The sequence below is a fragment of the Sturnira hondurensis genome, unplaced genomic scaffold (genome assembly GCF_014824575.4).
Source record: "Sturnira hondurensis isolate 20B ecotype Veracruz unplaced genomic scaffold, ASM1482457v3 Scaffold0022566, whole genome shotgun sequence".
Taxonomy (NCBI): Eukaryota; Metazoa; Chordata; class Mammalia; order Chiroptera; family Phyllostomidae; genus Sturnira; species Sturnira hondurensis.
The window spans coordinates 5870552-5883003 of NW_028095197.1; the positions used below are offsets into that span (position 1 = coordinate 5870552).

A 12452-nucleotide genomic window follows, 5' to 3' on the forward strand; every position below is an offset into this window, starting at 1 on the left:
AGGAAAGGATTCATTTTTTAAAAATTATTCTTAGACTTCCCTGTATCAGTATAGTTGTGGATGTTAAAAATCCAGGAAATTATCTGATGACTGAACTCCTATCTTCACTGTGTGAGATGAAGAAACTGATATCCAGAGAAAACTTGTCCCAAGCCACATGGTCAGAAGTAGGAGCAGTAGAACTAGAATTGAACTGATATCCTCCCCTTTAGTCCATACTTTGAATAGGTGGCACTGGGGTTGGGGGCAGGGATGACATGTATCCCCTTTCAGGGAATAGTGATAGTATCGTTAATCAGGTAATATAACATCCCCCTAAAAGTAAAAAAGATCTAATGGTGCAACCTTAAGCATGGTGGTTGGGACAATAATTTTAACAGAAGAACCAAGAAGGGCACAGGGAGTGGGGGTGGTGAAGATGAGGTGTGTTTCTCTAGTAAGCAACACATGGCAGGGCCCAAATCACCAGAACTCAGGCCATGATACCCACCATGCTGTCTTCTGCAATCTGCAAATGGCCTTGGCCCTGGAGAACAAAGCTTCATTCTCTGTCCAAGTTGCCACCAGCTAAGAAAAAAGTAGTTATGAGTGAAGGAAGTTTTTTTTTTTTCTTTTTGAGTTTTAATTATTTTATTAATCTCAGAGCAAGATAAATGATGATTTGTTGTTCCACACATATTACATCCATTGGTTGATTTTTTAAAAAAGATTTTATTTATTTATCTTTCAGAGAGGAAGGAAAGGAGAGAAGGAGAGAAATATCAATGTATGGTTGCCTCTCATGAGTCCCCTGCTGGGAACTGGCCTGCAACCCAGGCATGTGCCCTGACTGGGAATTGAACCAGGATCGTGTGGTTCACAGGCCCGTGCTCAATCCACTGAGCTACACCAGCCAGGGCCATTGGTTGATTCTTATATGTGTCCTGACCAGGGTTCAAACCCACAACCTCATATCGGGGTGATGCTCCAACTGAGCTACCCAGCCAGGGCTGAAGTTTATTTTAAGGTAGTTTTTTAAAAAAAATAGATTTTATTTATTTATCTCTAGAGGGGAAGGGAGGGAGGGAGGGAGAGATATCAATGTGTGGTTGCCTCTCATGCGCCCCCGGCTGAGAACTGGACTGCAACCCAGGCATGCGCCCTGACCGGGAACCGAACCTCGATCCTCTGGTTCACAGGCCCACACTCAGTCCACTGAGCCACACCAGCCGGGGTTATTTTAAGGTAGTTTGATCATTTGTTTTCTTCCTGTCCACAGAATTAGGGATGTTATTTACAGTTCTGAATACTGCTCAACAAATATAGTAAACATGTGACTCTGTGCTCAGTAAATGAGTATTATTATCCTTTCAAAAAATTTTTAAACCATTTTTGGGTAAGATTTTATTGATTTATTTTTAGGGAGGAAGAGAAACACCAATGCGGTTGCCTCTCACATGCCAACTACTGGGGACCTGGCCCAGGCATGTGTCCTAGACTGGGAACTGAACTGGCAACCTTTCTTTCTCAGTCTGGCACTCAGTCCACTGAGCCTAAACAGCCGGGGCAGAAGCCCAAATTTTCTTTTGTCTTCACAGCAGTTCCAGAATTAGAAACCCATGTTTCTTCCCTCCCAAAGCTTCCAGGCAGCTTAACATACTAGCATATAATACATGTAAAAGCACGTAATAGTAATCCTTCCTCTTTCTTCTCTCCGAACCTCCCCCCACCCAATATTGTTGTTTTCCAGACACTAGTCAACTGAAAAAAAGGAAAGAAAGAACCCCTAGGTCCTAGGTTCTTACAAGATTAACCCCTAATGCTAAGCAAAGGGTCCAGACATTCTAACTTGCTATTTCTGGGTACCTGTTTGAGGAACTGAGTGGCAGCTGGATCAGAGAAGTCTGGACTGGGAGTTTTGACCTTTGTTAGAAACATGGAGCGCCACATCAATATTAACCAACTCTTCAGTGCCCAGCACAGGGAACCTGGAACAGAAATGAGGTTCCAAAGCCTCTGTAAAAGGGCCCAAAGGATGATGGAGGAGCCAAGTAGGCCATATGGAATGAGGCATGTGGCCTGAGGGAGAACAAGGAAATTCTTTCATGGCCTGGGAATAGGGCCTGCTGGCAGGAAAGGGAGGGACCCCATAAAATCCACAAAGCCCTTCTGTAATACATACTTTGCTGGAAAGTCCAGCTGGAAAATGGGAGCAGGGCCAAAATTCCACAGAGGCCAGAGGCCCAGGCCAGCCCACCCCACCCCACACACTGGCACCTTTTTCTGCTCATGTTCCATGAACGTGTCTCCCATAGTAACCAAAAACCTGAGGCTGTGAAGAAGCATGCCTTTGTTTTAACCCGCATTTCCCCCAAATAATTTGGCCATGGAACATTTCACAACCACCCAAGAAAGACTGGTCCGTGGACTGAGAATTCTAAAAACCTCATTTTGGCAAAGGCTAATTCCAATCCCTTCCCAAATGACCCTTCTCTAGGTAGCTCTCTCAATTGCTTCCATTTATTCACCTCCCCCTTCCTGTTTTGCAGCCTTTAATCACATAGGTAGGTGCCTGTGTGACTCATGTTTGGAACCAGTCTCTTAAAGTCAGGTGCAAAAGGCAGCTATATCCAGCTTGCCCTGGAAAGGAGTGCCATGTGAGAGAAGTAGGTACTGCCTTGCCTTGCTCTGTGGCCCCGCCCTGATGGGTCTTCAGATATGGCCGTGAGGAGGGTTGAATGATGTAGCAGTTTGCCTTTTGCTCTACAGTCCTAAACAGGTTCTGAGAAGAGCATCATTCACAGTGCTCACTGTGTCCTCTTACAAAGGACAGCTATGGTTGCAACGTTGAAAAAATGATCTCTGCCCTGGCCATGTGTCATCCCATACTCCAAAGGGATGACGGTTTGATTCCTGGTTGGGATGCCTACGGGAGGCAACCAATTGATGTTTTTCTTTCTAAAAAAAACAAAAACCCTGTTACCAGAGCACTGTGTACCCACTTTTCATATCATTCTTAGGATACCCTCCACTGAAGCAGACAGGGCCTATCACCAATCCTGGTTTATCTAAGAGGATCTGGTCCGGTTGCTCAAATTCATGGCAATTCAGAGCAAGGACTAGCACCCTCCCTCTTCTTTAGTCTATATATTTTTTTCAAGCACCACAGTACTTCCAGTGGACACATCTACCCCCAACTGGATCCCAGAGTAACTTTATTTGGGCCAGAGCTGGGGACCAAGACCAGGAAGGTCTTAGTGTTTGCACTTCACCTGCCTTCTGAAAATTTTTTTAAAGGTTAAAAAATATATATATATTTATTTATTTTTAGGAAGAAGGAAGAGAGGAAGAGAAACATCGATTCATTGCCTCTCACGTGTCCCCAGCTGGGGACCTGGCCAGCAACTCAGGCACGTGCCCTGACTGGGAAAGGAACTGGTGACCCTTCAGTCCACAGGCTGGCACTCAATCCACTGAGCCAAACCAGGCAGGGCACACTTCACCTGCCATTAACCTTAAGGGAATACTTGTGTTTTGCTTCTGCTCTAAGCAATCCTAACACCCCAACCAGTTACTTAGGGCCTTTTCCCTCTGCCTCTTGGCTGTACATACTCACTCAAACCACTTTGTACTGGAATAATGTTTATTTTTTTACTTGGCAAAATGTCAAGTGCTACATATTCGAAAAGAAAACTCAAACACACTACCCATCACAGAGGAGGGTCAGGCAACAGTACAAAACAAAACACCCTACTTAAATTTTTTTTAAATATACAAGTTGGTTTAAAATGATAGGAGTTCTGTGAGAACTAAGAAATCTACAGCCTGTAGTTTAATAGAAAAAAAATTAAGACAAAAGATCTACAGCATCCAGCATTTTGCTTAATTCCCTGTATAGCACCTATTTCTCTATGTTAGAAGATGAGAATTCTAAAACCCGTGGTGTCTGCATTGTGCCACCAAGATATGGTCACTCGCTGACTTCCCTTCCCACCATCCCCCATCATCAAGACACTCTTCAGTCTTCTCACTTACAGCTGGAAGAGAGGGATATCTAGGAGAGCAATTTACAACCTGGAGTGCAGGAATAAATATGACTTTTCCTTTCCTCAGAATGGGCTGTTGACAGAAGCAGAGTTATGTGCTTCTGATGGAGAAAATTATTGGTGGAAACAGCTGTTATCTGCAACATGATGCATAAAGAGCAAGGAATAACTGGACATCACAGTTAGTGCCTGCAAGTTTAAAAACCTCAAGACTAGACAGTTCAAGGGAAGAACAATTACTAATCACACCAATGCTTTTAACATGCACAATGCTGGCGGCTGCAGGCCACCACATCACCACCTCAGGGCTGAGCCAACAGAGTGTGAGAGGAGGCTTCAACCCCAGCCCCACTGTACTAAGAAAACAAGCATCCACACATGAAGCACACACTACACACAGATAAAGCACCTACTCTCCCCACCCTCCTGGACTAAATCCCATTCAGAAATCAAAAGCAAAACCCACTGCAGAGACTAGAAGAAAGGCAAAGGAGAAGTTTCTCCCCAAAGCCGAGGGGACCGAGAATGTTAATCTTAGCTTACTTGAAGCCCCCAGCTCCAGGCCCCTGAGATACCAGATCAGGTCTTGTTTGAGGGGAGGGCAAGGAAGGTTGGGGTGGGGATCCCCTTTACCATGTTCTACCAAGCTTTCTGTAGCCTCCAGAGCTGTATTTGGATGGAGACTGATGTTTTAGGGGAGTGGCCACTGGCTAAGTAGACAGGAAGTTGAAGTGAAAGTGACACATAAAGAGAAGTGTTCTCCACCTGGGGGACACACAGATGGAAGACAGGTAGGGGATGGATCACTTTGGAATCCTGGCACAAGAGTCCCCAGGAAGTCTATAACCTAATTCAAAAGGTTTTCCTGGTGATTTTTCTTTGTTTTTACTTTCCATAATCAGTGTTATTAGACTTTAAAAAACAAGATAAAGATTAGTCCCAAAGCTGGACTCTGTGGACAAAGTTGTTTCTTTTATAAATATTTTAATTACAAGTAATCCTTACTCCAGGTACTTTCAGTAACACACACTACTTACAGGTACACAAGTTCACACACACACACACACACACAGCCCCCAAACTTTCACAGAAAGTTTGACAGCAACCACGTAATTGTAAAGGAGCCCTACCTCTCAAGAGTGAAGTAAGGGTGAGAACAACTATGTCAGCCTAAAGAAATCAAAGAGAGGAAAGTGTGTGTCACTTGAAAAAAAAATACAAATAGGAACTAGACGTTTGGTTGAGAAGCCAAAAAGAAAAAATATAGTAAAATTCTGATTACCAAAAGGGAAAAAAGGTAAAAAACAAACAAAACCTTCAGATTTCTACATAGAACTTCTTTTTGTCAAGAACCTAAACCATAGGCAAACTCTGGTGTTCCCACTAAAATATGAGGGCCTCACACAATTGCAAAAAAAAAATCAAAAGAAAAACAAGGAAACAGAGGATGGAAGTTAGTGTAAATCTCTGCATTTTGGGAGAGAGTTAGTTGTCATTAACTCCAGAGCCCAGCATAGTTTCCATGGAGCCCTGAAGGGAGAGGACCCCCTGCCACAAAGAGTTTTGTTCCGGATGAGTCGTAGCAGTGGGTGTAAACAGCATTGGGGAAGAAATCAATGTCCGAAAAGTAATTCCTCCAGGTTTCATCATGATTCTGTGGGGAGAGAGAGAGAGAGAGACTCTTTTAGCACCTCTAGGCCACGGCGCAGGAAAGGGGAAAGGAAGGGACAGGAATGCTTTCTGGTCTTTTTAAGGGAAGAGGGTCCTATATCTATAACCTGATGCCAGCAGATTGATGCTAATGTGAATAGAGGCCTCATTTTTTTAAAAAAAATTAATGTTAGAGAGAGAGAGAGAAACAATGATTTTTTTGTTCCACTTATTTATACATTCATTGATTGCTTCCTGTATGTGCTCTGACTGACCTTGGCATATTAGGCGACTTTGGCATATTAGGATGATGCTCTAACCAAGTGAGCTACCCGGCCAGGGCTAGGGTTCTCACTTTTCCAACTGACTATCGGGGAGGAACTAAGCAGACTGAGGAATTATTATACAAACCAAAGGTCTTCCCGGGACAGCTGGAACCAACCTCTTTAATAATTCACTGGCTGCCTCAACAGGAGGTTCCTTCTGCTTCCTGCTCTATTATTACCTGGGGGGAAACCCTAGGTTAACTAGCATGTCTTACCGGATCTGTTTTCCCACGGATATGCCAACACAGAAGCAAAATCAAGTGAAAAGTGCCTCTGGTCCAAGGAGTGCCTCTCAGTAGTGAAAAAGTATATGGGTAGTGGTATGTCAGTGGGAGTGGAAGCGGTTGGGAATACAGCAAAGACAATTCTTCTTTCACTGTCCAGTAAACACGCTGGGTAGGGGCTTACTCACCAGCCAGCCTTTGCCAGTAGTTAGTTTCAGATTCTCCCCTGCTAGCCTGGGCTTGGACCCGTAACAAGCCGAGAGCCTCTCTTCCAGGAATCTCTGAGATCGGATGTCATAGAATAGCAGGGAGCCTTGCCCTGTGCCCACAGTAATGATGTGCTCATAGAAGCTCACTGACCGGATTCCTAACAGAGAAGAGTAAAAGGCAATGAGCAGGGGGAGGATGCACTTGACAGTCTGCCAGCCCAAATTTCTCTACCAGGTTCACATGGTAGCCCTGTGTACCTTTCCTGTAACAGGTGTATCTCAATCAAAAGCCACAGAACCCTGATGACATACTGCCATCCATACACCTAATGGGAACCTCCCCATAAATCTCAGAGAAAGGCCAGATACGTGTGATGCTCAAGATTTTTTTTAATTTTTTATTTTTATTTAATTTTTTTATTTTACTGATTATACCATTACAGTTGTTGTTCTATTCCCCCTCTTCATTCCCCTTCACCCTGCTCACCCCTCCCCCACCATCCCCCCCCCTTAGTTTATGACCACATGTCTCAGGTTCTTTAGATTCTATATTTCCCCTACTATTCTTTCCCTATTCTTTCCCTCGCCCCTATCTATTTTCTACCTATTGTCTATGCTATTTTCTGTACCTTCTCCTCCTCCCACTCCCATGTTGCTAACCCTCAATGTGATCTTCATTTCTATGGTTCTGCTCCTGATCTAGCTGTCCTCTTGGTTTGCTTTTGTTTTAGGTGTGGTTGTTGATAACTGTGAGTTTGCTGTCCTTTCACTGTTCATATTTTTCATTTTCTTTTTCTTATATAAGTCCCTTTAACATTTCACATAATAAGGGCTCGGTGATGATGAACTCCTGGAATTTGATTTTATCTGAGAAGTACTTTATCTGCCCTTCCATTCTAAATGAAAGCTTTGCTGGATAAAGCAATCTTGGATTGCTTGACTTGGATTTGGATTTCATGACTTGGAATACTTCTTTCCAGCCCCTTCTTGCCTGTAAGGTCTCTTTTGAGAAATCCACTGACAGTCTGATGGGTACTCCTTTGTAGGTGACTGTCCCCTTATCTCTTGCTGCTTCTAGAATTCTCTCCTTCATTTTAATCTTGGCTAATGTAATTATGATGTGCCTTGGTGTGTTCCTTCTTGGGTCCAACTTCTTTGGGACTCTCTGAGCTTCCTGGATTTCCTGGAAGTCTATTTCCTTTGCCAGATTGGGGAAGTTCTCCTTTATTATTTGTTCAAATAACTTTTCCACTTGTTGTTCTTCCTCTTCCCCTTCTGGTACCCCTATAATTCGGATGCTGGAACGTTTAAAGATGTCCTGGAGGTTCCCAAGCCTCTCCTCATTTTTTTGAATTCTTGTTTCTTTATTCTTTTCTGGTTGGATATTTCGTTCTTCCTTCTGGTCCACTCCATTGATTTCAGTCCCAGTTTCCTTTCCATCACTATTGGTTTCCTGTGCATTTCCTTTCATTTCAATTAGTTTAGCCTTCAGGTGTTCCTCTAATTTGTGACTATAATCAACTAGTTCTGTGAGCATCCTGATCACCAGTGTTTTGAACTGTGCAACTGAGAAGTTTGATATTTCTTGGTCGCTTAAGAGTTATAGGCTCTGGGGCTTTGAGTTCTTCTTGAGCCATATTTTGGACTGTTCGTGCCTGTTACGTATGAGGAGTGGAGCCCTAGGTGTTCACCAGGGAGGGGCAACTCAGTCGCTGGGTTGTGACACTGTATGTGAGGGCGGGATTAAAGGAAATCAGTGGCGGTCCCCTCTGCCTCCTCCCGTGGGGGCTGTGTGGTCCGTCTCACTGCTCACACCTCTGCTGGTTTATCTGGGTGCAATATGTGTGACCGCGCTCAGCCTGCCCCGCACCCTCACTGGGTCTGCAATGCTATCCTGGCTGCCTGCGCCGGGGGTCACCTGGGTCACCTGGGTCAGGGGATCCTTTCTGCCCGACCCTGCTCCACTGCTGGCTCCGCCCCTCTTACTGGTCCTGGTTGAAGGGTTCGTTGGTGTTGGACTTCCGTATAGTTCAGTTTTCTGTTCTTTGGCTGCGTCTTTGTTTACTACCTTTGTTGTATTCAAACTTGGTTGTGGGAGAAGGCACAGTGTTTCCACCTACGCCACCATCTTGGCGGAATTGAAACCATATGGTTTTGGCCTAAGACTATAAGTGAGCCTTGAACCTCCTTGCCTCCCCTAGGCTCACCCTGGAGTCACCATTCGTAACTCTAAGCTCTTCTCCATTATGTTTCCAACCTATATTAAAACTGAGGGTGACAGGCACATTTACAAATCATTACATTAATAAAGACTTCCTTGTATTTGACTTAAAACTACTACTGAAGAATTACAAGAGGTCTTCATCTGGTATTGTGTTATGAGGGTGGCAAACAGCCTAGAACTGAAGGACCCAAAGAAACACTGTCTCTCACAGTGTGAATTTAAAACAAATCACCCAACCACGCTGGGTCACAGAGAAAACGCATTTGTGTATCAAATAAGTGTATGGGATATAAAGATGTCTCTTGGCACATAAAAACTGCAGAATGACATTTGTGGCATCAGTATTTCCTTATGAGGTATAAAACCTACTCCTGTAACAGTGACAAAACCTTTCAAAACTGTGCATTGCAGGTATTATTCCAACAAAGCCTATTTATTCTTTCCCTTACTACTCCCATTATAAACATTATTCTCTCTGTTCTGAAATGTGAGCATCTTAACTATAACGGAAAACAAACAAACCCAAAACACAGGGACTCTTACCACTGCCTCGCTCCCTGGAGCAAACAGACTTAATGTTGTATGATGGCTGCCGTGGATCCAAGAAGGAGACGTGAGCTTGGGAGCCCACAGCATACACTGACCATTCACTACCATAGGCCAGGCACACATTCTCACGGCAATATGGCAGTTTGGTGGAGAGAAGCTGAAAACAGAGAGAAAAGAGATGCATCCATAGCATTACCAGAGAGCACAGAGCAGGGCATTGTTCTTAGACACCTACTTTGGGGTTTTCCCCTCACATACAAGGATACAAAGTCAGAGGGAAAAAAAAGACAAGTCCCAATTAAGGAAATAACACACTGCCCCACAACTAGGTATATAAGAGAAAGAGAGGGTGACTATAAAAAGGATATAGACTGTATAGGCTGGTTAGGGGAAAAGGTCAAGCTGGAATTAAATAATCAGAAGCAGAGAGAAAAACCAAAACCTGCAGGCTATTTCCCAGGATAACCCCAGGGCACTACAACCAAGGCACCACTCTGTTTTCTCTGCCAGGAAGAGCCACCACCCTTCTTACTGCTCTTCAAAGGGACTCAATTCTGGTCATCCTCAGCCCAACTCCCCAAATGTGTGGGCTTGTCCATTACAGAAAGCACACTCATGGTATTGTGTTCAACCCCAGGGTTCAACTCATGGTTCAACCCCAAGTAACCCCAACCAGTCTTAACCCTGGACCCTTCCCATTCTGCCAAATCTCTGTGGGTGCCTTCTGCAGGTAAGGTACCAAGCAAGAGGGGCTCAAAGGCTACTGTAACATAAAGAAATAATTCCCAAGACTCTGATAACTCTTGAGAGTTTATCACAGAAGTAAAAGTAGCAAAGGCCTCTAGGACAAGAAGAGGGCAAATGATCCACAAGTAGGCTTCACTTTATGCAAAAACTGCTTGTAAATATCACAAGTTAAATCCATATTCCGCCCTGGCTGGTGTAGCTCAGTGGATTGAGCTTGGGCTGCGAACCAAAGGGTTGCCAGTTCAATTCCTAGTCAGGGCACATGCCTGGGTTGCAGGCCAGGTCCCCAGTGGGGGACCATGTAAGAGGCAATCACACATTGATGTTTCTCACCCTCTCTTTCTCCCTCCCTTCCACTCTCTCTAAAAAAAAAATCCATATTCTCATTACATGATTATTTTAGAGATGATTATCTTAGTTTAGTTGATCTTCAATTGCCGGTGGTTCCTAACATTTAGGTTTTCCAGCACTCACAACATGGCAGAGTCAAAAATCCATAAGCAAATGCTCAAATGTATTGTGGATTGGGGGACTGTTCGTTACAGGAGCCTCTCGGCAAGCCCTTGCAATGGGAAAGAAGTTGCCCCTCTGATCTCTTTTAACGCCTTTTTTCCCTTTGATTTTGAGAGTACACTTATTAAAGCTGGAGACAATATAACAAGGAAGGGCTTAGCATAGAAGCAGCAACAGGAGCAAGCCTACACAGGGCTGCTTTGGCTGTCTAGAAACATTATGGGAAAGGAGTGAGCTAAGGCAGGGCTGCTCTTAGCTCACTGGGAAGTTGGAGAAAAGGGGACCTTGGAGACAGGCTCAGGGGTTTAGCCCAGGATGTGCTGCTACCACTCATTGCTCCCCTAGCTACAAGTCCCATGGGGACCCTTAGAGTTTAGGAGAAAGAAAACTCACTTGAAAAGGAGATTTTCAGTGGGCATGCCCCAAGGAGGGTGCACCTCTTTTAAAGACTTGGGGTTTTTCTTGCCCTGGTTGGTGTGGCTCAGTGGACTGAGTGCCAGCTGGCAAACCAAAGGGTCACTGATTCAATTCCCTGTCAGGACATGTCTGGGTTGCAGGCCAGGTCCCCACTAGGGGGCATGCGAGAGACAACCACACATTGATGTTTCTCTCCCTCTCTAAAAGTAAATAAATAAATAAAATCTTGTAAAAAAAGTTAAAGATGAAAAAAAAAGACTTGGGTTTTAAAAAAGATTTTTAGAGAGAGGGAAAGGGAGGGAGAAAGAGAGGGAGAGAAATACCCACGTGCAAGAGAAGCATTAATCAGTTGCCTCTTGCACACCCCCAACCGGAGACCTGGCCTGGAGCCAGGCATGTGCCCTGACCAGGAATCAAACTGGTGACCTTTCAATTTGCAGGCTGGTGCTCAATTCACTGAGCCACACCAACCAGGGGAAGACTTTTTTTTAAAGGTGTTTATTTACTGATGTTGGGAGAGACAGGTTGGTTGTTCCATTCATTTATGCATTCATTGGTTGCTTTTTGTATGTAACCTGAGGATTGAACCCACAATCATGGCATATTGGGATGATGCTGTAACCAACTTAACTACCCAGCCACAGTCAAAGACTGTTCTGAAAATTATTTATTTATTTGTTTTAGAGAGACAGGGAAGAGAGGGAGAGAAACATCAGTGTGTAAGAGAAACCTTGATCAGTTGGCTCTCACACACCCCCAACTGGACCTGGCCCACAACTCAGGCACATGCCCTGACGGGGAATGGAAATCAGTCCACAGACCGGCATACAATCCACTGAGCCACACCAGCCAGGGCAGATCTAAAGAGTCAGGATTTCATGCACCATGGAATCACATGCCCAGACCCTTGCAGCACTGACACTTTAGAGAATAAGGAAAAAGCCCAGGGACAATTAAAATATTTTAACCATAAGGTGCATTTTTAAGTAAAACTACTAAGTCATGTTTATCATACCTTAGACAGTGTATTTTCAGCCTTCCAGAGATGAAAGTAGCCATCCAGAGATACTGCTCCCAATTCCTATAAGAGCAATGAAGAACGGGTTATATTCCAATCTGTAGCAACTAATATACAATGGTAAGCAGGGAAAACCTTGAGGTTCAGGTCCTCCCATTCTTCATTCTTATCCCATGATGATTCCAGCAGGGGTGCCAGGGAGTATCATCTCATTATCAAGCCTATGGAATGCAGCTGGACAGCTTATTAAATTCACACTGCTTCTTGAGAGAATCCAAGAAGTCAGTCCATTTGCTAGCAACGACATGGTTCAAAGAGCTCTTACTATGCAATTATTCCCATGACATCCTCAGTGACGGAACAAAGCACACACATGAAGGATAGTTTTATAAGTCTCAGTGTAAGAGCTTCTATAAGTGGAGGGTCTAAGTTAGGAGAGATAAATCACCCCTAAGACATGATTATCGAAGGAAGATAAAAGGCTAAAGGAACTACCCTTCAAATTGTGGCCTGATTCAGATTTTAGAAGAAGCCTTTTTCATCTTCTGGC

The 12452-nt window shown here is 44.1% G+C and overlaps 1 protein-coding gene across 3 annotated transcripts in view; it reads right to left on the bottom strand.

The window, feature by feature from the left end:
• Window positions 1-3604: 3604 nt before the first annotated feature.
• Window positions 3605-12452, bottom strand: part of DCAF12 (DDB1 and CUL4 associated factor 12) — a 34254-nt gene continuing 25406 nt past the window's right edge. For 2 of the 3 annotated variants that reach the window (XM_037035717.1, XM_037035716.1), the window contains 4 exons: window positions 11900-11965; window positions 9202-9364; window positions 6414-6592; window positions 3605-5679 (listed from right to left, as the gene is read on the bottom strand). In XM_037035717.1, the coding sequence (XP_036891612.1) occupies window positions 5521-5679; window positions 6414-6592; window positions 9202-9364; window positions 11900-11965 (567 nt within the window). In that variant the 3' untranslated portion in view covers window positions 3605-5520. Of the gene's footprint in view, window positions 5680-6216; window positions 6297-6413; window positions 6593-9201; window positions 9365-11899; window positions 11966-12452 lie in introns of all 3 variants that reach the window. The other variant, XR_005064952.1, reaches the window with a different exon arrangement.